At 42.8% G+C, this 24,945-nt stretch overlaps 1 protein-coding gene, 1 long non-coding RNA gene and 1 pseudogene across 2 annotated transcripts in view; 2 read left to right on the top strand and 1 right to left on the bottom strand.

Moving 5' to 3' along the window:
* Nucleotides 1-24,945, top strand: part of LOC116057041 — a 395,907-nt pseudogene that overhangs the window by 16,560 nt on the left and 354,402 nt on the right.
* On the top strand, nt 151-19,558 carry LOC118495154. The gene is made up of 3 exons (XR_004897478.1): nt 151-182; nt 3,271-3,273; nt 19,114-19,558. It is a non-coding gene; the product is annotated as an uncharacterized LOC118495154 (long non-coding RNA).
* The window catches only part of tsen34 (TSEN34 tRNA splicing endonuclease subunit), a 9,198-nt gene continuing 289 nt past the window's right edge, over nt 16,037-24,945 (bottom strand). Inside the window, exons 2-5 of the mRNA XM_031309471.2 lie at nt 18,925-19,209; nt 17,852-17,981; nt 16,673-16,945; nt 16,037-16,549 (exon numbers count right to left, since the gene is read on the bottom strand). Coding sequence (XP_031165331.2) covers nt 16,362-16,549; nt 16,673-16,945; nt 17,852-17,981; nt 18,925-19,200 — 867 coding nt within the window. The 5' untranslated portion in view covers nt 19,201-19,209 and the 3' untranslated portion in view covers nt 16,037-16,361. The remainder of the gene's footprint in view (nt 16,550-16,672; nt 16,946-17,851; nt 17,982-18,924; nt 19,210-24,945) is intronic.

Genomic DNA, 24,945 nt, shown 5'->3' with positions numbered 1-24,945 from the left:
ACGGCGAGGACGTTAGATGGTCGTTGTGCAGCAGCAGAAGATCCGAGCCAATTTCTTCCTCCGGTTGGCTGCTTCCCGCCGTAAACAAACTGGGACGGCGTGTTTGTCCAGCATGCCGCTCGGCAAGCAGTCACGCGTGTTTGACGTGTTCCGCAGGAGGAAGATGTCTAACACGCGCTGACGTCTGCGGGAGTGTATAATAAAGTGTATAATAAAATAGCTGCTGCTAATCTGTAGGTGGAAAATTTGAAAATCAAAGCCTTTAATAGTGTTTGTCACTGAATATTTTAAATGTACCTTGTTCTAATAAAAATAATAAAAAAATAAATTAAAAAAATAGCTGCTGCTGAGCCGATTTTTTAACTGTATTTTCGGGTTTACATGACAGACAGTTAAATTCCTGAAAAATAATAAATCCTTTTGGTGCGGAGTTTTGAAATTCATGTTACACCCCCCCCCCCACCCATCTCGTCCATCCCGAATTTTACCCATTCTCATCTGGTCACCCTAACTACTGGTAATAGGTTGGAAAGAAGTTGGCTAAGAAGATGTAACACAGAAGTGGGTGATAATTTATACTTCATTCTTTATAAACTGGCAAAACAGACCGGGTTAATTTTGATCCGGTAGGACAACAAGTGCATGGTTGACTGGAAAAAAAAACACAAGGGTTAGAGGGTGAAAGGTTATATGACACCACTGACACACACTGAAAAATAAAATACAGATTTCTCTGGGTTTGTAATTTGGTGGAAACATTTTGGGATAGTGTAACACAACTCATAAAAATATATAACATAGGTATGTTTGTTTTTAGATCTTTTAATGCAGTAATGTTACATATTGTACCTGATATCTTTCAACAGGAGTTAAATATAAATACCTTGTTTCCTTGCTGTTGTCTCTCCAGAATGAGTGTCGGTAATCTGTCAGAGAGAAGCTGTGAAGCTCTGTCCTCAGTTCTCAGCTCCCAGTCCTCTAGTCTGAGAGAGCTGGACCTGAGTAACAACAACCTGCAGGATTCAGGAGGGAAGCTGATCTCTGTTGGACTGAAGAGTCCACACTGTACACTGGAGACTCTCAGGTCAGGATTCATTAACGCATTCAACTGATGACAATTTAAACTCTGATTAACATTAGTTGATAAAACAGCTGATGTGTAGCTTTGTCTCTGCTGATACGATATACTTATGCAGTAGTTATTAGACTTAGAGTTACTTTACATGAGGGGGTTTCATCATTTGCTTTTATTATTGAATAATTAAATACCACAAATGATTTTAAAGTTTTATTATAAATCTGGACCAAAATGTACCTGGACAACAAACAAACATGAAACAAACACATGGCTCCATGTGTTGACACAGGGTTCCTGTGTGTTGTTCTGTGTATTTGCAGTCTGTCAGGCTGTCTGATCTCAGAGGAAGGTTGTTCTTCTCTGGTCTCAGCTCTGAGCTTCAACCCCTCCCATCTGAGAGAGCTGGACCTGAGCTACAATAATCCAGGAGACTCTGGAGTGAAGCTACTGTCAGCAGGACTGAAGGATCCTCTCTGGAGACTGGAAACTATCAGGTACAAACACTGATGAAAAAAAAGGAGATATTTGTGAAGGACGTTTTAAAGGAGAACATCTCCAGGAACTAAAATGAGAACTCCCTTTTGTGAATAATTGATGTAGTTTGGAAAAATATCTGTATATTAAAGGCACTGTTCATATCCTTTTTTTTCCCTCTTTCCTGGGATCAAATCAGTTTCAATTTGACAGAAAGGTCCAGGACAGGTTTAGCCTAGCTTAGCACAAAGCAATGTGCTTTCTACGCAGTGAGAAGAGTGTGTGGATGAAGCATTAATCTACTCTTTCGGCAGACTAGTTAGCTTGGTTTTTAAAATGTCACTTGCCATTGCTGCATGGCTCATGTGATCGGTCAGAGACGTACACTGACACTGGACCAGTTATTTCTCTATGTTCCTCTTGTACTGGAGAGTACCGATTCTAAGTTAAAAAAAAAAACTCCCTCAAAACGCTCTTTCCTAGTCCCTGCGGTGCAAACACAATGTAGTATGTGTGTGTGTGAGAGTGATGTAATGTTGATGTTTCTCTACAGAGAAAGGTCCACTGTTGCACCAAATGCTTGCTCTTGGGGGAATTATTGGGTCTCTGTAAATGATAGTGTGGCAGTGGCACCGGCAGCCATAATCCTGTACGCACTATGCGTACCACTATCCTATCCGTTCACTATCAATCAGAATATTCATTGTTATAACTCGATCTGTAGATCAGTGGTTGGCCGTCAGGGCCAGCAAGGACTTCTCTGCTGGGCAAGAGATTGTCAGTATCTGAAAATTATAGTTTTATAATTAAAGGTCTACATATTCATTTCTAATATATATATATATAACAATTTCATATGTATTTTATATATTGTATACGCTTGTTTACATTTTTAGATGTTATGTTAATGAAAGAAAGATGGATATACTTTTTGTTCACATGATGAGCAGCTTTTGGTAAGTTTAATGGATTTTTCAGCATTTTAGTGAAATGATTTTATAGCTATTACTGCTTGCTTTAGGTGTTAAAGATTTGAGCAGTGTCAGTGGCTGCTGTGCCTTTGTGTGTGCGTGGTGAAGTGTGTGTTAAGCCCCCGCTCCTTGGCTGGAATTTGTGGGGAGGCCTGTTGATCGCTGATTGTGTTATTTGTGCTTTTGATTGCTTTGTGGTCACTGTATGAGTAAATATGACCGGTTGTTGTGGGTTTGTTTTGGTTTCTTTGGTAATTCCATTCATTTTGACTTCATGTGATTAGGGCTGTCGCTCTCTCTCTCTCTCTCTCTCTCTCTCTCTCTGTCTCTCTCTGTGTCTGTCTCTCTCTCTATCTCTCAATTCAATTTCAATTCAATTCACTCTATTGGCATGAACAAAGAAAACATGTTGTTGCCAAAGCAGTTAACAGAAAATGCATATATAGTTCATATCACATATTACATATTAAAGGGATACTTCACCGATTTAGCATTAACCTTTGTATCAGTAGAAACACGGTAGTATTTTTGAATGACCGTGCTTCCCTCCCTCATGTCCCCCTGAGAGGGGAGATCTCTGTATTGTGGGTCTGGAAAAATTTTACGTCATTGGTATAAATTTTTCCAGAGGCGATCTAATTGGAGATGAACAGTCAATCAGAATTGACCTTCTGATTCTGCGATTGGTTGGTTTTGTGGCACACTTGTAACGCTGTGAAAATCTGAGCGAGCGTGTCTAGAGTTGAGCGCGTAGAGAGAAGAGGTTGAGAGCGAGGGAGACATGACCGGAGCGCAGCAGCGTCTACCTGCGAGCAGAGAAAGACATTCAAATACATTTATTGTGCATGAAATAGGTTTTTGTTTACTCAAACTGAATTATTTTTTGCGAGTGTTAATTTCTGTTCAAAATGCAATGTAATGCGCTTGCAAAATATAGTTCTCTGTGCTCAAAACATACAATTACTCGCTCAGGAATGTGACACATATATAACGCCATAAGGCAAAGGACTACAGCCAGTACTTTCGCATAGCCCATAGGGGGTTGGACGTCATTTTTTTACGGAGATTGCCGAGCTAAAAACGAGTGTCAGCCATCTTGAATCATCGCTTAGCTTCTCAGCAGAAACAGATTTATTCATCCTAAAGGAAATTTTAGAACAATAATTACGTGCATACAAACTACTGCACAAATGTTCCACCGGGATACATTGCTAGCCGGTAAGGGGACATCCTCAGCGGTGTGCAGAAAGCGGGATGAGGGTAGGAGTTGGAGCTAGGTGGAAGCTAACAATAGCCAGCCACCTGTGCCAGGCTTCACCTGCTACAGAGACCAGAACTACAGCCTGCGGTTCCGCTAGCCGGAATACTTGACAGCCTTTGCCTGCTACGGAGACCAGCACATCAGTCTGCAGTGTTGCTTGATATATGGTTGAAATGACAATAAAACACAGTTGAGTAGTTGATCGTCTCACTGTCTGTCTGTTTGTCTGTCTGTCTATAAACGGTAGGCGTGGCTTGGGAGTGGACTCCCTGGGATTTGGTGTCTTTCATCCACATGAGCCAAAAACACATTTCCTGGCTTTTCTCGGCCTAGATGGCACCAATTTCAAAAACAAATTCACATTTATACTACATAAGTGACCCAATTTAAAGATATATTCAGCTTTCCAGCGCTGAAATATCCCTTTAAATACATACAATAGGTGTCACATATATTCTATACTGTACTGATAGTTATACAACATACTACATTACAAAACAATTACATGACACAATATATTACTTAACAGTTTTGTACAATATAATGACTGTACAATCCTAAACCAAAGTGTAATGTTGGGATCTTATAGTGGTGAGTCCCTCAGATCCATGTTTAGCTGCCAGTGGAGCTGCTGTCCTTTCTCCTAGGAGAACTACCAGCTTCTCTTCTCATGTTAACATTGGGAAGATGGCTTTTTTGGCTATTTTTCCAAAGTGTAAATCTCTTAGTGAAGAGAATTGTTCACAGTGGAGGAGGAAGTGTATCTCTGTTTCTAGCTCCCCTGTTGAGCAGTGAGCACATATACGCTCCTCTCTGGGCAGCCTGTCTCTCTCTCTCTGACCTGTCTGTCTGAGTCTTCCTGTCTCTACGGCCAGTTGGTGGTCACTGAGCCTGTCTCTCTCTCTCTCTGATCTGTCTGTCTGAGTCTTCCTGTCTCTACGGCCAGTTGGTGGTCACTGAGCCTGTCTCTCTCTCTCTGACCTGTCTGTCTGAGTCTTCCTGTCTCTACGGCCAGCTGGTGGTCACTGAGCCTGTCTCTCTCTCTGACCTGTCTGAGTCTTCCTGTCTCTACGGCCAGTTGGTGGTCACTGAGCCTGTCTCTCTCTGTCTCTGATCTGTCTGTCTGACCCAGTTGGTGGTCACTGAGCCTGTCTTGCTCTCTCTCTGATCTGTCTGTCCCAGTTGGTGGTCGCTGAGCCTGTCTCTCTCTCTCTCTGACCTGTCTTTCTGACCCAGTTGGTGATCACTGAGCCTGTCTCTCTCTCTCTGACCTGTCTGTCTGACCAAGTTGAGATACTCCGCCAATTTATATTCTCTGTTAAGAGTCAAATAACTATTTAGTCTACTTTGTGTTTTTGTTTGACTTTTCCAATGTTCCAAATATTCACCATCAGCTGACTGAGGGGGCTGTTTCTGGTTAGTTAGCTTCCCCATCAGCTGACTTTCCCTCTCTCTCTCTCTCTCTCTCTCTCTCTCTCTCTCTCTCTCTCTCTCTGTTTCTCTCTCTCTCTCTTTCTCTCTCTCTCTCTCTCTCTCACTCTCTCTCTTTCTGAGTGATGTAATGCCCCCCCCCCTCCTCCTTTCAGGGTGGAGCCTGCTGGAGTCAGATGGTTGACACCAGGTCTGAGGAAGTGTAAGTCTGTTTTTAATTTCATTCATCAAACTGTGACATCAATCATTCAACCATCTGATGTCATCATCAAAGTGCTGATTGGTTAATAACTGCAGCTGTGTTGTGTCTCGTTCTCTCCGTCAGATTCCTGTGAACTCACACTCGACACAAACACAGTGAACAGAAAACTCAAACTGTCTGACAACAACAGGAAGGTGACATTAGTGGAGGGGGATCAGTCATATCCTGATCATCCAGAGAGGTTTGGCTGTCCTCAGCTGCTGTGTAGAGATGGTCTGACTGGTCGCTGTTACTGGGAGGTTGAGAGGAGAGGAGATGTTGATATATCAGTGAGTTACAGAGGAATCAGCAGGAGAGGAGACAGTAATGACAGTGTGTTTGGACGGAATAATCAGTCCTGGAGTCTGGACTGCTCTGATGGTGGTTGTTACTCTGTCAGTCACAATAAGAGAGAAACATTCATCTCCTCCTCCTCTGTCTCTGATAGAGTAGCAGTGTATGTGGACTGTCCTGCTGGCTCTCTGTCCTTCTACTCAGTCTCCTCTGACTCACTGATCCACCTCTACACCTTCAACACCACATTCACTCAGCCTCTCTATCCTGGGTTCAGGATCGATTCTTGTGGTGCCTCAGTGTCTCTGAGTTGTGGAGGACGGAGAGTCTCCTCCTGTTACTCTATGCTGATCAGTTGAGTCTGTACAGGATCACACTTACAGAAATATTTCAGGTTAGGGACTGTTCGTTATTTAATTAAGGGGCCACCGGAGGAGTTTTGTGACCTCTAACCTAAAAAGACATGACCCTCCCCTTGTCAGTAATAATTTTCCTATGACCCTCCAAAATGATTTGAAAAAAAGGAATGACCCTCCCCTCGCGTGCAAGTTTGCACTTAGCAAAGAAGTACAGATACCATTTGATTTTTACAACCATGACATACATGACTTAACCTCTGCATTCTCATCTTACACATCCCACTCCTCTGTTATGGTGTGGTGGCCATTTCAGTAGATTTACTCACTAACATTGTTGTGGAAACACAATAAGCATGGAAACTAAATGCACACTTCATGCATTACTGCATTACTTCAGATACTAAGTTACTCCTCTAGTAAACTAGTATTCACATGAAATAAAACAATAAAACATTGAGACCATTCAGCAAAGGACGCTGGGATATAGGCTAACCAATTCAACTCAGATTCAACTCAGATTTTAAGTTACACTGTAACAATTTAACAATTCGCCCTTTTGAAATCCCATCGTGGCACGGCTGTCTTGGAACGCAATAGACAGATGCTTAAATTCAACTAAAATGTAACGGTGAACAATCAGTGTTGGACCTACAGTCTGTTGAGATGCCTCTCCAAACTCACCATAAAACGTTAAGACACGTTGAGAAAAAAAATCCCTATTTTGCCGTAATCCAATGACACAAAAAAAAAGTAATCCACAGCGATCAGTAGATCCACAAAAAGGTAAATGACACGGTGTATCCAGCAAGGCGTCACATTCACCAGCCAGCTCCAAACAGGTGAACGAGGCCTCTCCACTTCACCGTTTAAACAAAGTGGAATAAACGTATAAAAGTCCAAATCTACACAAAACCCGCAATCAATTAGTAAGCTGACATCACATGTATATACATGGCATTTAGGAAACCTTTATTGCACGGTTGGCATGGCAAGATGTCCAGACTAGTGCAACAGTAACTTTCGTTTTTTGCGTCCTGCTGCTCCCATCGTCAGCCAGCTAATATTATTTTACTAAAGCAGTATATGAAATCTGATGTATTACATATCACCATTTAGTTGTTTTGTGTTATTTAAGATATTTATAAAATATCTGGTCATGCCAGATGTAATTATTCCACTCATTTTTTAAACAATGCAATTACCTGTTTGAGCCACCAGGGGGCAGTGTATGCGGTCAGACCATCTGCTAGGGGGCCGAGACTGAGAGCTACATGGATAAATATGCACCAAACAACCCACTTTGAAATTTTGCTCTTTTCATGAATAAAAAAGTTGGGTGACCCCCCCTCCACCCAGACTAAAAAATGTTGGATGACCCTCCCCTTAGCATAAAATAAAAAGACATGACCCTCCCCTATTTTCCTCCAGTGGTCCATTCCATAAATACCGAACGGTCCCTTATTGTTATAAACTAATGAATGAACTTTGTATAAAATAATCCAGAATGATTGAACAGATTCCTGGTGAACATTGTAAACTTCTTTAAGATGGAAGCTGTGATCATTAAATTGTAGAAATGCCGTTGACTTGTGTCATGTTTAGTTTTGACTTCTGTCTCTTTTCACAATAAAAGCATCAAATTCCTGTGATGTGTTTGTGGTCTTGTGTGTCTTTTTTTGAGTTTTATACATTTGAGTGTCTTTTTTTATGTGTGTACATGTAAGTTATGGTTCTAATAGTTAATAATGGTTCTCTAATATAATGTATTTTTATATAATGTTTTTGCCTGTTGTGTTTACTTTATTGGGCAATAAAGACTGATTTTTTGTTAACAAAATAAGTGTTTCTGAACATCAAAGACATTCAAAACAGTGATAACTGAAACAGATATACAACACACCATGCAGTGTGTATACAAATTAGAGTTTAGATTCTCGGCCCAAGCCCGAGCCCGACCCGAGGTCCGGTCGGGCTCGGGCCGGGGCTCGGGCCGGGGCTCGGGCCGTTATTTTCCGACACATCTTCGGGCCGGGCCGGGCCCGGGCCGGACCCTTAATCAAGCAATTTTTTTTTTTTTTTTATCCATTACCTTATTATCCTATTTGGGTGGGGAGATAGCTATGCCATAATCAGAAATATTATAAATATATATATAGGCTATATAAAAGTAACAAATGTGTACAAAAGTTAGGCTGCAGGTGGGTCAATGACGTATAAGGATTTTCAACAGGCCAATTTTAAAATACAATAAATATTATTTTTTATTGCATTTGTTCAAACAATAACAATGTTGTGTATGAATGAATTCATATAAAACAATTATCTAAACTGATTTTAGTGTTTTTTCATGTTCATGAATTGGCCAAGACCTTTAAAAATGTCATGTGGTGCGACCGTGAATTATTTACAAAATTAACATATAACCTTAACCTGTTTACATTCATTTTACAAGTTCTCAGTAATGTGAAGTCTGTAGAAACTAATTATTTGGATTTCTTCTGAAATTCTATAGTTGTTATTTGTTTTTGTTCTATAACATCACAGTCACCTACCTACATGTAGTTAACATATACATTTTTCCTGTAAATTGCACAAAACTGAAAAAGATGTCTAAACAATATAATTCCCTTCAGCATACTCGATCAGAGATGAATATTGTAGCCTCAGAAATTACATATTGCATTTTTATTTTAATACAGTTATTGCCATTTCTGGTCGCACCAAATGATGTGTGGTTGCACCAAATGATGGGGCAACCATATATTGTCAAAAATCAATAGATTAGGAAGCAATAAATTGCATGCAAAAATGAAAAACTGATTTTTATTCAAATCTAACTGATTTTTCAGTGAAGGCAAACATTTCATTTTCATTTCCACAACATACCATTTTCATTTTTAAACAAACACAAACCGCTTAAGAGATTGGCATTGTGTAAACATTTCATGAAAGATTCAAAGAACAACAAGCATTGTTGGAAAGAACTACCCTGGAAATCCAGGAACAACAAACACAACACATTTTTAAAACATCAAATTGCTCATTTTACTAATCCTACTTATTCTGATGGGACCATTGGGATTGGGGTATAGGCATTTCTTTAACCCCAGGAACTTTTGAACTTTTCCCAGTCATTGCTGCTTAACTTAGAACAGCGAGAGGTTGCTGGCTCAGGTTCTGAGATCACTGACTGGACATCCTTCTTTAAGTAGAAAATGGCATCTGGAGTTTGTGGCCACATGAATAAGTTCTTATTTCCTGTCTGCCGCATGGCATTGACCTTGACCTCCTCTCCCACAACCTCAAGGACCTGGCCAACGTATGGAAGCTCATCATATGTTACAATCACAAATTTGCCACATAAGTCCTGAAGACTATCTTGTTCCTTTGGTGGCTCAGAATTTCTTGACTCATCCTCAGTGTGGCACGTGGTGTCCCTCAGGTCAACTTTTACTGGCTGGTAGCATAAGCAGGTCTTCATTTCTGCATGCTTGCAGAAGCACGACACCTCCCTATGGCTTATCTGTGCAGCTTGTGAAGACAAAACCTGGTGGATCTTTAAGGTGCCCTTCACAGCCATCATCTTGCTTGGAATCAGCTCATCATACTTTTGTATTGCCTCTTCGCTTATCCAGTGATGATGAATGCTTGATCCTGCATCTCGTACAAGTCCTGTGGAGTCTGCAGCTCACCTCCTCGTAGGACGTATTGATCGGCCTTCCTCTTTACGGCACCACCAATACCATCCGGGGCACCCTTTCCATGGGATCGTTCAGAATAGTTCCATGAAACATACTTAAATCCAGACAGGAAAGGCACAGTACTAAGCATGTAAAAGTTTGCTTTGTTCCTGTACTGTGTAACCGGTCCATCACTAATAATATGCAGAGCTGTAATCTTTGGGTAGGTTGCCCGTAGCTCCTCCAGTATGGGCTCCAAGTGTGCCCACACTGCCCGCTCATCATGACGGAGGCTGTCTGACAGTGTTGCATATGATTTTGTGCCATGGACAGTGTAGAGGATAGCAGTGTGGATTGTGGCTTGCTTTCGACTGCCTCCGAAATGATAAGCCTGTATCTCTGTGCTCATCTTGCATGCATAGTTCTCTGAGAAATCAATGTGAAGAACCGCTTCAGAGTCAGTGAGATTTTGTTTTATGTATCGAAACTGCTCTGTTTGGTGGATCCAATTGAACTGATGTATGGCTAAAGCTTCTAGCTTTTTTTGGAACAGCTCTTTCAATTCCTGTATTGGCCCTGTATATGTGCGCTTTACAACATTTGCAAAGGTTTTCTCTCCATTTGTTGAAGTTACCCGCTCCCATTGTTCCCAAGAGACCGTAATACCGTCTGTTTCAGGAAATTCAACTTCGTCAAAGCAGCACTTAGGACAAACACGATCCATACATTCCTTATTTTTGGGGTCACATACAATGATTCCCACTAACTCTGAGATGCTTGTTGTCTTCAGCAGCCCTCTCTTGGCAAGTTTGTTCACCAACAGACGGATGTTTTCGTGTTCTGAACATGCACAGGTATCTCGGTCCCTGGACTTGGGCTCTGTGATGTAAAATGGCCGCCTTCGAACAAATTGTCTGTAAGACATGGACAGATGTTGTTCGACCTCAGTCTGATACTGCGTGTGGAGCTCGGAGAGGGGCTTTGTTAGAACTCTTCTTTGTACTTTCTGTTTATTTTTGGTGATAGTGTCTTTTTTCCCAGCTAAAAGAAAACTGTTTTCATCTCTGGACAAAAACTTGATAACAGCCTGCTTTCTCTCTGCTGACACTTTCTTGCTTCCCCTTTGCTTGAATTTTTCACTTAGGCCTTGACTTTGTCTTGCCATCAATCTCCTCTCTCTCTTTCTACATTTATCCTTTAGTTTTCTCATTTCTGCCAACTGTTTCCTCAGATACAAGACCTGCTTTTCTAGTGTTCCCTTCTCCTTCTGCAGTCTTTTGCTACGTTTCTCAGCTGAAGTATTCTTCCTCTCAACTCTCTCTGGCGTGGACGCGACTGGCGGATTAAAATCCTCATTAAAAGGTTCTGGGTCTAAGATAGGTTGACCTGCATTTTCGGATGGCTCTGGAGCTATAGCTACATCAAGCAGAATTGGCGGGATGTTGTCCATAGATGGCGGTGTGAGGTCTAATACAGCATTCGCCATCTTTTTCCTATCTCTATAGGAACGGGATGCAGCCCTCCATTTCTCTCTCTGCTTGTTTTTCTCTCTACCAGGCAGCTCACTTGACTTAACATAGTGAATCTTTCCCTGCTGTTTTCTTCTCTGGTAGCTGAAACAAATGTAGTGTCATGTCATAAATCTATGGCCTAGTGTTTTCTTTTAGACAAATGACAGTAGATGAATATTTTAATGCAAAAATGCATGTCCTCCACACAAGAGGAATATGTAGTTCATGTTGCTTTTCAATTTATTGTCTTCGTTTTCTCCATTTTACAACAAACCTTTCTTTTCTCCTGGCAAGGTACTCTGCTCTTGCTGCAGGGTCGGAATTGACGCGTTCTCTGTGGCGAGCAGTCTTTACTTTACTTGGCAGTGGCATCTGATAAAATGGATTAAAATAATACATTATTATTATTATTATTATTATTATTAATAATAATAAAATGTTATTTTTCTGTATTTTTTTCATTATATTGTACAAATACTAATCATAAACCGTTGTCTCTGAAATACATGAAAAAATCGTGAAAAGCCTTCAAATCTTGTTTATAGAATATTAAAATGAATTACTATTTGTATACAAACCATAAAAAGAACAGAAGAGCACAAAACCTGTCAATATAGGATGTATAACAGTCTTGGAAGGCATGATTCAATGGTCGCACCACATGATTTTTGGTCGCACCACATGATTTTTTTTAATTCAGTCAAAATTTACTGGCACAACATTGGCCACCTAAATAAAACTAGCTAGTTTCTCGCAAAAGGGCACTATGACATCTTCTATCAAAATATCAATTTGTAAATATGAATTAACACTTATTGTCTTTTTGAGGTCATACCACATGACATCCAAAAGTGGAAACTACATACCAGCCATTCAAAAAGTTATTTTCTTCAAAATATGAGAGAGGGTTACAAACCTGTTTGTTGCTTTCAAGGGTCCTTTGCAAACTGATGTATGATGCAACTTCCTGTCTTTCAGTGGAATTCAAAATAAAAGCTCCAAAATGGGAATTTCTTGATGGTCGCACCGCGTGATATTTCATAAAATGTGCATACTCGGACAAAGTTTGTTTGTATATTATGACAGAAATATCAATACAAGAGCATTGTAATATTATATAAGACTACAAAACACTTTGGAAATTATGCCAAAAAGGGCAGAAAGTACATTGTAATACATTATGAGCAAATTTCCAGAAGTTTCCAAAATAGAAGTAATGCTTCACCGGTCGCACCACATGATATTTTGACACTTTCAGTAACAAAAAAATTAGAAATGCCATATGATTTTTGAAAAATTAATGTGGTTATATAAAGGGGAGAGATACTAAATATAAATTGTTTTTTTTCTATAAATCTAGACCATTTTTAACTGGAGAAAATGCAGTCGGACAGTAAATTTAGGCGTCATGTCATTGACCCAGTTACAAAATGCAGCACTTCATGCGCGGAGTCTCCTCCTCTCGCACGCATCACACCGGGAGCTTGAAGATGTAAAGAACAAAAGAAAAACAGGAGAATTAACTTTGAGCAAGTGTGGAAGAAAGTCGGAGGTATGGAAGCAGTTTAAACAAGTCGTGGGCAGTGACAACAATATGTTCATCATCGTTTCTTTTTTTTTTACGTTTCTTCATTCAGATCCACTTGCGATCTATTCCATTCTAAACTAACAGCAGTTTACAGCTTCGTTCTTGTTGTATTATTCTAAACAGATTTCTGTAGTTCAAACCACTCTGAATTGTAGTTGAGAACGTCAGTTATAACGGCCCACGTATTAAAAAAATGTCGGGTTTAAATCGGGCTCATAATTACAGTTAATGTGTCGGGACGGGCCGGGCTCGGACACAACGTGCTCGGGCTCGGGCAGGTTCAGGCTTGATTTTTTGGGCTGATCTAAGCTCTAATACAAATATGTATTGCAAACAGACCTAAGTAGTACACAGATAAGAACATCTGCACCACCACCAAAAGTGAACATAAAAGAACTATAAAATATATACATGTATATGACATTGTTGTCAGAACCAACGCAATCGACATACACACACTTGCAGACGGCATCTTGGAAGTTTGTGATCAATACTGTATGGTGACGTAACCGTAACCAAGTGGTGTCTCATTTCATAGGGGTATGTTTTCACCCCTACCCCTTACCACTCGGTTTAGAGGGACAAGGGCTAGGGGTAAGACGAAGGGCTGGGGTAAGACGAAGAGGAGGGGGTAAGATGAAGGGGGAGGGGTAAGACGAAGGGCTAGAGGTAAGACGAAGGGCTAGGGGTAAGACGAAGTGGTAGGGGTAAGACGAAGGGGTAGGGGGTAAGACGAAGGGCTAGGGGTAAGATGAAGGGGTAGGGGTAAGACGAAGGGCTAGGGGTAAGACGAAGGGGAAGGGGTAAGACGAAGGGGGAGCGGTAAGACGAAGGGGTAGGGGTAAGACGAAGGGATAGGGGTAAGATGAAGGGGTAGGGGTAAGACGAAGGGGTAGGGGTAAGACGAAGGGGTGGGGGTAACACGAAGGGGTAGGGGTAAGACGAAGGCGTAGGAGTAAGACGAAGGCGTAGGGGTAATAAGGCATGGATACCCGACCCGAGCCCGATGGGTCCCGATGGGTCCCGACGGTACCCGACGGGCCGGGCCGGGTTCGGACAGATATTTAGAAATGATGGTCGGGTTCGGGCCGGGCTCGGTCACATCAGCGTGATGAGGCATTTGTTGTAAAATGGTGCTGCGGCTCCTTTAAGAGAGCTCAGTGTGTGTGTAAAGTGGGCAGAAGAGAGATAGAGAAAGAGGAAGCAGACGTGTAGATGCGACCGGAGCAGAGCTGGTGGAATAAGTTTAAGTTTTGTACACAGTGTGTGAGGTGTCCGAGATAAACTCTAGACTGAAAACCAAGTTCATTCATCTGCTCACCAGAAACGGGATTTTAACCCCGACCTTATATACCGTCGGCCCTGGAGGTAACGAGTCTCTCCTGGTTTTCTGATCACGGTCGTATTCGAAGCAAGCAGGAAAGGTTAACACGTTGAACATTTTAAATTAAACAGATTATTAACGTGAGCTTGTTGCCCCGTGTGTGATGATGCCCTCATCTGTTGACATTTCCGAATGTCTTCCAGTTGCTTAATAAAAGCTTTCCACACAAACAAACATACATGTGTCATTAGTATGAGAAAAAAAACAACAAGATTTTAACTGTGTCGGGCTCGGACATAAATATCATAATGCCCAACGGGCTCGGGCCGGGTTTGGACAGAAAAATTCGGCCCGATCCAGGCTCTAAGATGAAGGGCTAGGGGTAAGACGAAGCGCTAGGGGTAAGGCGAAGGGCTAGGGGTAAGATAGAGAAATGGGATTCACCCAGACACACACACACACAGACACACACACACACACACACACACACACAATAATGTTACATCCTGGGACAAAAAAGCGTTTTGGTTTGTTTACACATTAACTGTTAATTATTACTCATTAAAGAGTCTCCATTCTGCTGTTTCTGACGACTTTTTCTCTTTCAGGAGAAAAATAAAAGGGAGAGTCAGTTTTAAATGGCTCCATCTTTATTACTGGACATCAGGAAGCAAACAGAGTATCAGGGGGAACAACCATCAGACCATTTCAGAAACAAGTTCAAACTGGATGTCAGATCCTTTTAGTCACCATCACCAAACCCACCAGACTCCATGTAAATAATCAGGACTTTTAGCGTGTATAGAGCCTGCATATTTCCACCAGACTCCATGTAAATAATCAGGATTTTTAGCGTGTATAGAGCCAGCATATCTCCACGTGTAAATGGGTGAATTAAGGGTTTATTTCAACCAAACCAGAGTGGTGATTGTTGGAACAGTGGAAAGATGAACCAAGACGGCTTTTGATAGTTTTATTTAGTTTCTGTCCACTTTGAATGAAGTGTGTTTTACGATGGTAAAAGTCCTGATTATTTACATGGAGTCTGGTGGAGTTTGGTGATGGTGATTTTGGGGCTGTATCATGTTAAACTAAAAGGATCTTACTCTTTAACTAAAAGGTCTATCTTAGTAGGGATCCTTTCATAATGTTGTCAGACACTTAAACTCTAACTGCTGCTGAACATTAGTCCTGTAGGGTTACATTACAGCTTGGTTCTAGATTAATACTGGACCAGTTTCACAGATTGTTGTTCTATCAGACACTCAAAGTTCCCCTTTAAGTTCCTTTTCTTTGGTTCTGAAGTAGTTTTATCTCGGACACGCCGAGTCTGAAAGCAGAACCTAAAGCTGCATGGCCTAAAGTATGAACCCTAACTTCCCATTTACATTCATGTTATACATGAGTTGTAATGGCAACAATGTGATTTGTTGGGGGTCCCATAGACCACGCCCACTTTGACCAATCAGTACCCCACTGTAGGCGTGGCCTCAGGAGTGGCCCTAGATGGTACCCTTTAAGTTCACTAAAAATCGGATGAACCCTTCATGAGATATAAACTTTCACATTCGCATAACGCTGAGTCATACTGAAATTTGTGATATCCATGAATTAATAAACTTTTCTCATTACAAACAATAACAGAAGATGGAAATCATTTCAAAAAACGTTGTAGCTATCTATGATTGTTTGATTTCTAACGTTAGCTCAAAACGCCATTCCAGTGGCAGCCTTTGTTGTGTTTGATTGCTAACTTGTAGCCAGCAGTGAACCAACTTCGTTATGTAGGACCATTTTTATTGTATTGACATTACAGAAGTCTCTCGTTAGCAGGTTCTTGGAGGCTACTTGTCGCAAAGTGACGCATGCACAACTCACATCTGCACTCGACTCACATCGGGTAGTGACAGCCCCCAAGTGGCCAATCTTCGCCATGTTGTTGGCGAGCCAAACAAGAATCTAAAGTTTTGCATTAATAGCATTTAAGTTGGCCGAGATCTGGGAAAGTTGGTGTTTTGAGTGAGTGAGAATCGGGTACCAGCCCTACGATCCAGCAATACGTCCCTCTTCACAACATCCATGTTTGTCTTCAGTCTGGGGTCCCGGGGCCCGGCAGGGTCCTGGTCCTGCCCGTGGAAGGGTCCAGGTTCTACACCATGCCGCTCCACTGCAGCGAGGTGTACGCCACGCGGCCGTCCGTCCCCGGAGAACACAGCAGCACCGTCTTCTTGACGTTGGAGCCCAGACGAGACACGGCCAGGATGTCCAGCAGACTCAGCGACTCATCCAGAGACACACACACGGCTATGAAGTGGGCGTGGAAACGGAGAGGATCCCCTGGAGGACAGAGAGACAGACAGTTAGAGAGACAGACAGACAGGTAGAGAGAGAGACAGTTAGAGAGACAGACAGTTAGAGAGAGACAGAGAGAGACACTTATAATATAAGAGTGAAACTGACCTGGATATACCAGGAAGTCTCCTCCAAACTTCCCGGCAGAGGTCAGGTAGAAGCCCCTCCCCCTCAGGTCTCTGAACACCTGGTACCTGGCGGCACGGCGTGGCTCATCCTGCGCTCTGATTGGCCAGTCGGCCCGCAGGAAGTCCCTGGCGTCGGCGCAGTACGAAAGCCCCGCCCTCGCCGTGCTGAGCTGCACCGCCATTGCCGAGCGAGGAAAGGAGAAGCTGCTTTCCAACGCCACCAGACGGCGCTGCAGGGACTCATCTCCGGACTCTACAGGGACAGGGAAGAGGATCAGAACCAGTACCATGACCAGGACCAGGACCAGAACCAGGACTATTATGGGGTTGTGTAAAGTTGTATAAAGTTGTAATACTTCCAGATAAGAGTCATGAACAAGGCTGTGATTGATCAGCTTTTAAGACAGTTTCACATGAATTTCTTTTATCTCACGTAAATTCCCGGTTGAAATTATGCGTAATATTAGCCTGGTTGACACCAGTCTTCTCAGTTACTGAGAGTGGGTCTGGGGAAGGTTCATTCACAGCCCATTTCCAAAGGGGCGTCACCAACCACCATCATCATCGTGTAAAGCCCGCCTCAATGGTTGTGATTGGTGTAGAGCCCGCTTCAACAGTTGTGATTGGTGTAAAGCCCACCTCAACGGCTGTGATTGGTGTAAAGTTCGTCTCAACGGTTGTGATTGGTGTAAAGTTCGTCTCAATGGTTGTGATTGGTGTAAAGTTCGTCTCAACGGTGATTGGTACTGATTGGTACCTCGATTTGGAAACATTGGAAATGGGCTTGAATGGGCTCTTGTCCAGACTGACTTGCAGAACAAATCTCAAATTTGCCGGAAGTTCGTCAGGGTTTTACCAGACAAGCGAAATTGCAAATATCTACAGCGCTATGAACCCCAAATAAACAAATACTACAGCGCTATGAACCCCAAATAAACAAATACTACAGCGCTATGAACCCCAAATAAACCGATTCAGCTGTGATTTAAATTTATATGAACAGAATAAAAAGCTGTAGAACGTAAAAAGTCTGAATTTATACTTCATCATGTCCGCATGACAACAAGCAAACATTTTAAAATGCTGGTTTTCTGAAAGGAGTTTGTAAGTATGTATGTAGTTTAGACAGAGCGATGATGTCATGGTGACACATTCTCACCTGTGGGTGATGACGTCATGGCTCGGAGCAGCGCTGACTTCCTGTCCTCCAGAGCGAGGACACTCTGCTCCTCGTAGCTCCGCTGCTGGGCCTCCTGGTACTGCTGTACCTGTAGCTCCACCCCTCCATCCTGCACACACACAACAACACATCTAACTCACCTGTAGCTCCACCCCTCCATCCTGCACACACACAACAACACATCTAACACACCTGTAGCTCCACCCCTCCATCCTGCACACGCACACACACACACACACACACACACACACACACACACACACACACACACACACACACACAGCCACACACAGCAACACAGTAAAGAGAGGCAACACGGCCTACAGTAAAGAGAGGACAACACGGACGATACATAAACTGTGATTTGGTAGAAACCGTGCCTGATATCAGAATTCCCATTCAGCCCAATAAAGGCCAAAGTCTTGTCTTCGGTTTAAACTTTTAATTATTTTTTTACATTAAAGTATGGCGATACAGTATGGCCCCAAAGAGGGGTTGTTTTGAGCTATGTTAAGCAATTTCCCGAAGATTTCCCATTAAAGTCTATGGGAAATTTTGTTGCGTTTTTTTGCCAATTTCGTGAAAACCCCACGAAAAATCTCTTAGAAAAGTCATAGCACACCATTCCTGATCATTACACACGTTTTGATGTATTTTGTGTGCAGGTGTTGGCAACGCTCCGTGACTAGTAGCGGGACAAAGATGTGGCGGAAGATGAAGAATAAGTATGGGGGATAATAGTCATTCACACACTGTCATTCACACACTGAATTATAATAAACACTGCTTTAAGAATAGTGCTTTCCACTGATTGGTCCCTGAAGGGAAACATCATTATCTAAGATGAAGGTTACATCTCCGTGGTAAAACCAAAAATCAACCCAACTTTAGCCTCAAACTAACAGATTAAACTTTACACCCAAACTGAAGAGAGACACAGAGCTGCTTTACTTAGCCAATGAGGTTTAACCATGTATCTATCTATATATATATGTAATGTTAGTATGTTTTCATATTAGCCTTTACACCAGTGGGTTAGTTACCTGACTAACCTGGTTATCAGTGGATGGAGCTGTGGGGGGGGTGACATGGCGTTCGGTTAGCAGCCGCTCCTCCTCCGGCAGCAGCAGCAGCGGGCGGCCCAGCCGCACGTTCTGGCGGGGCGTCCGGGGCAGCGCACCCAGCAGCGCCCCAACCAGGCCCTGAGCCCGCACGGAGCGCAGGTCCCCTACCCTCCACAGCAGGGGGGCGGAGTCACACAGGCTGACCGCCAGAGGGGAGGAGTCACACACGCTGGTCGCTGCGGTTCGAGGCGGAGGCTCCTCCATCACTCCAACCTGTGGAGATCAAAACGAACTTTATCAATAAGTCGGCTGCTACCATCTGATTTATGTCCTAATCATTTCATGTTTCTTTGAATCTGTGTGTGTGTGTGTGTGTCTGTGTGTGTGTGTGTGTCTGAGTGTGTGTGTGTGTGAGTGTGTGTCTGAGTGTGTCTGTAATTAATAAACTGAAATGATGTGCGTGGTTTCAGGTTGGACAGATTTTAAGTTATTGAAGATACTCAAAGAAAATGACATCACAATGAGCAGAAATCCCAACGGAGAGTTCAGGGTTAGAGAGATAAGGCTCAGTGATTTTGGTTAATGTGGTGATGTCTCAGGGTGTCTGGGAGGACACACACACACACACACACACACACACACACACACACACACACACACACACACACAGACTTCATAACATCTGAACTGTCCCTTTAAGATTAAACTCATGTGCTGACTGAGAAAGCTCCACACATTACATTACGTCATCTGAGAGGGGGCACGCGGGAGACGTTTACCTTCTGGGCTTTCTGCCAGAAATCTCTCAGGTTTAGACAACAAGCTATAACTAACAATAACTTAGTTAAGGTTAGGAAAAGATAGTAGTTTGGGTTAAAATAAACTCTTCTGGCAGGCCGCCCTGAAGGTAAACTTGTCCCGTGTGCGAGGGAGGGAAACACAACTGACTTCCTGTTTGAAACAGTCCCTCCAGAATTTCGCAGCCTTTTTTTTAGATTGTTGCGGCCCAAAATGCCTGATTTTGCGGGAGCTTTTGTAAAAAATTGCGATAAAAGTTGCGATGTCTTTTGTATGTTTGTTGCAATGAAGTTGCGGGAGACAGTGAAAGAGATTTTTTTTTTGTATAGTTGTTTAAAAATAAAAAGGAAACATGTTTTGGGGAGAATAAAATTACTCTGGGCTGAGATTTCCTAGTAACCAAAAAGGCTCAGGATGCTGCAGATGTTGGTATAATATGAAAATGGCTGGTGGATTTAAGACAAAAAATAATAATTTATTGAATGAATCAAATTTGAACATATGTGTCAGTGGCTTGTTGATCTTTACATTGTTAGTTAATTTCCTATGCTGGCCTGGGACACACACACACACACACACACACACACACACACACACACACACACACACACACACACAATCCTGGCCTGGGACACACATTCATACGGTTTGATAAAGTACTGACTTGAACTTATCATTGCACTTAGAATAACGAGCGTAGCTGTCCTCAATTCAGGTCATCGTGTCGTCTCATCTCCTTTTTCTCCTGCATCCACCGTGTGTGTGTTGTTTGTGTGTGTGTTTGTGTGTGTGTCTGTGTCTGTTTGTGTGTGTGCAAGCGTCAGTCGCGGGGGGTACGGAGCAGTAGCCCTGCCCACTGCAGAGGGCCGACAGCCAGGATGGAAACGGCAGCAGCTTCAGCGACTTTTAAATCGTTAAAGTCTACATTGATGTTAAACTGTATCGGACGGTCTGAAATGTTTGGCACGGTCTTTTGCTGTACGTTTTGTTGGTAAATGATTCACGCACACGTCTCGTCTTCATATCATAAACAAGGAAATGATCAGCCTGTTCTCACTCCCTGATTGGTCATTGGCTCTCAGAGTGCACGTGGGACTGCTGTGATTGGTTGAAGTCGCGGGAAACTTCAGGTTATTGGTCAAATGCGCGGAAAAGTTGCGGTGATTGGTCAAAATTGCGAGTCACACCAAATTCGCGGTGATTGGTTGAATTCGCGTGAATTGGCGCGATCGCGACATCGCGAAATCCTGGAGGGACTGTTTAAAGGGGTGATAGAATGATTATATAGGGTATTTTACACTGTTCCTGAAGGACTCCTAGTAGGGTATGTAACATTGGTTGGGCTGAAAATGGCCCAACCAATGTGCCCCCCCCCCCCCCCCCACACACACACACACACACACACAGATGTTATACATTGCTCATCTGCTATTTCATCACTACATTCACTTCTGAGACTTTTTTTCATTCGAGAAATCAACTATGTAGAGGTCAAATATGGGTCGTTTTATGAAAATTGATGGCTAATTGCAAATTTTGTCTGACTGTGTTGGAGTTCAGCGGCCGGTGCTGCCTGGGTTGCTGCCTCGCCGCCCGGCCTGTCCTCCTTCACAGACCCCGCTGTGAACTAGATGGAGCTCCGTCACGGCCGGCAGCCCGTGCCGCTCCATACCCAGCGCAAAGTCACAGTTTCTGGGTTACTGGACTACCAAATGCCGCTGCCCTGATGGAGCTCCACGGCCGGCAGCCTCCATACCGCGAAAAGTCACCGTTTCTGGGTTCATAGGAATGATGGCAAACACAGCCTCCTCCTAACGAGACCTCTCAACTTCCCAGAAATGCATTAAATTGAAATCGAACAAAAGTGTTAGCTTTGTAAGACCTTAGGGTAGCTGTGACATAAATGTTGTGACGAAATTCAAAGTGTAAATGTACTAAATCTATCTTTTCTTTTTAACTCTGTAACGGTAGAACTGAATGTATTTATCAATCAATAAATGTCTGTGGTGTGAAATAAAAGCAGTCTTGATCATTGGTAACATTCAGCAGAAAGGGAACTGAACTCAGGATTACATTGTATTGCCAGGTTTTCCCAAAAGCATGTCGCAGAAGCAGTGAGACTGTGTGTGTGTGTGTGTGTGTCTGTGTGACTGTGTGTGTGTGTGTGTGTGTGTATGTCTGAGATTGTGGAGAACACTAAATGAATAAGCATGTAGTCGAACCTTTAAGTGAAAAACACTCATTAATAATCAAAAAACATGTAACCGCTAATGAAGTTCACTTTCGACCATCAAAACTCGTTTATCGCCTGTAACTGTGATAAAAGGAAATAACAGGAAGATATTTGGCAGATAGAAGGAGGTTAACATGCTCTAGGGGAGGCTCTGAGGACCCCCCTGGGTCCCGGACCCCCTGTTGAAGATTCCTGGTTAGACCCTTTCGGCCAAATTGGACAACGTACACTCAAGTTACAACAACTTCTTCGATCATCGATAAATGCCCAAAATGGCCGCCACGCCACGCCGTTGGACAAAAGCTCAAGCTTTTCATTGTAAAGGTCTTGAGATGGCACAAAACGAATTTTAAGTCGATCGGATGAAATCTCTAGGATGAGTTCGTTAGCATAGCACCTTGACTTTTAGGCCTACTTCCTGTTGCCACTAGGGGGCGCTATGACTTTGAGTCAATACCAGCCTGTAGATGTCCTCAGGGTTGGACTCTTTATGAATCCTGAAAAGTTTTGAGCCAATTGGTCAATGTACACTCGAGTTACACCCACTTCCTGTTCTGATGGCCCCCTACAGGAAGTTGGTCCTCTATAACTTGCGCATTTTTTGCGCTATTACAATTCTTTTAATAACTTTTCATCTTTAAGGTCTTAAAGTGCCCATATTATGAAAAAATCACTTTTTCTGGGATTTGGGGTGTTATGTTGTGTCTCTGGTGCTTCCACACACATACAAACTTTGAAAAAAATCCATCCATGCTGTTTAGAGTGAGATACGGTTCCTGAATGTGTCCTGCCTTCAGTCTCTGGGTGAGCTGGCTAAAATCGGCACGGCTTGTGACGTCACAAGCCGAAACGAGCAGGCTAACCGCAACCATTAGCTCGTAGCGTTAGCATGCTAACGCTAATGCTAACGCTAGCATGCTAACGCTAGCATGCTACCTCGTTCTCAGTAGCAAAGCACTGCTACAACACACACAAGTTCACCATAATCTACAAAAGAACTACTTCCATGTGCGCCCTCATTTAGAAGTCTCCCAGCTAATCCTGCCTTGTAACTGAACGAAGTTGTAGAAACAGCCTTTCTTTTACTGTCTATGGAGCTAGCTAGCTGACATGATCTACATCTGAGCTACTGGGCATGTGCAGTGCAATCAAAGATAGTACAGAAGAAGAAGAAGAAAAGAGGTCTCACTCTGTAGCTAAAACAGAGACCAGGTGAAAAGAGGATCTGCAGCAGTGAGAGAGAGCACTGCAGTACAACAACAATATGGTGTTTTTAGAAAATTAAACAATGTAAACCTATTCTGGTACAACCTTAAAATACAATTATGAACCTGAAAATGAGCAGAATATGGCTGCTTTAAGATGGTACAGACCAAATTTGAAGTCGATCGGATGAAATCTCTAGGAGGAGTTCGTTAAAGTAAGACGTGGAAATGGCCAAAATCGCACTAATTTCGAACTTTCAATTCAAAATGTCGGACTTCCTGTTGGGTTTAGGGTATGGCTTCAATGACGTTTGTTGTACATCTTGACATGTTACACATGTGTACTAAGTTTCGTGAGTCTACGTTAAACGCACTGCTGGGGCTCCATTTTTTTTAACTTTCTAGGGGGCGCTAGCGAGCCATTTTTGTGCGCCTATTCCCGGAACCCTTAAAATACGTAAATTCTTGATGCAACCGCCAAATTTGGTGAGTTTTTGAATATGTTAAGCCCCTCAAAAAGCCAATTCATCTGCTGGAAGAAAGAAAGAAAGAAAGAAAGAAAGAAAGAAAGAAAGAAAGAAAGAACCACCATGCTCCTCCTCCTCATCGTTCTAAAGGATCACTATAACATCTGCAGATATCACACAGCGCCTGTTCTCATACTCACTCCTACAGTCACTGAGTATGAAATAAACAGCCCTGAGGAAGAAAGGCCTTCTGAGGATAAGACACCATTAACCAGGGCTGTAGTCAAGACCAGGACTAGTCGAGACCAGGACTAGTCGAGACCAGGACTAGTCGAGACCAGGACTAGTCGAGACCAGGACTAGTCGAGACGAGGACTAGTCGAGACCAGGACTAGTCGAGACGAGGACTAGTCGAGACCAGGACTAGTCGAGACCAGGACTAGTCGAGACGAGGACTAGTCGAGACCAGGACTAGTCGAGACCAGGACTAGTCGAGACCAGGACTAGTCGAGACCAGGACTAGTCAAGACCAGGACTAGTCGAGACCAGGACTAGTCGAGACCAGGACTAGTCGAGACCAGGACTAGTCAAGACCAGGACTAGTCAAGACCAGGACTAGTCGAGTCCAAGCCCAGGACTAGACAGGACTAGTCGAGTCCAAGACAAGACCGAGTCCAAAGAGGTTTGTGTCTGTGTGTGTCTGTGTATGTATGTATGTCTGCGTGTGTATGTGTGTGTTGAAGTGTCTGTGTGTGTATGTGTGTATGTGTGTATGTGTCTGTGTGTGCATGCGTGCATGTGCATTTCATGTTTGTTTGAATAGGGACATATGAATAGAAAAAAGACATTTGTGCATCAAATCTCTCATATACAGCATCACAGCCATCACCTGTCATCCAATCAGCATCCTATGTTCCACATGTAATAGTGTCTGTGTGTGTGTCTATGTGTGTGTGTCTGTGTGTGTGTGTGTGTCTGTGTGTGTGTGTTAACTAGTTTTCTCTAACATGACTAGATGTAGTGTCCAGGTGTTACAGCTGATATTATTATTTTAATCAAATCATAGTTTGTATTTCTTTTCACCCCCCTGACGTCATAAACAGGGAGGTGATGTCATGTTATTCAGTCCCAGCTGACGTCACCTGTTACCAGGGCTCCAGACTGACTGTTTGCCTTGGTTGCACTGGTGCACCTAACCTTTTTATTTAGGTGCACCCAAATTAGTTACCTGTTCTCCTGTCTGTGACATCATCTACTCACTGACAGACAGGTACACAGGTAACTAGTTCACCTGTCTGTCTGTCCT

The sequence above is a fragment of the Sander lucioperca genome, chromosome 5 (assembly GCF_008315115.2).
Source record: "Sander lucioperca isolate FBNREF2018 chromosome 5, SLUC_FBN_1.2, whole genome shotgun sequence".
In the NCBI taxonomy this organism is placed as follows: domain Eukaryota; kingdom Metazoa; phylum Chordata; class Actinopteri; order Perciformes; family Percidae; genus Sander; species Sander lucioperca.
Note: the sequence above shows the minus strand (reverse complement) of the source record. Positions and strands in the feature narration are given on the sequence as shown.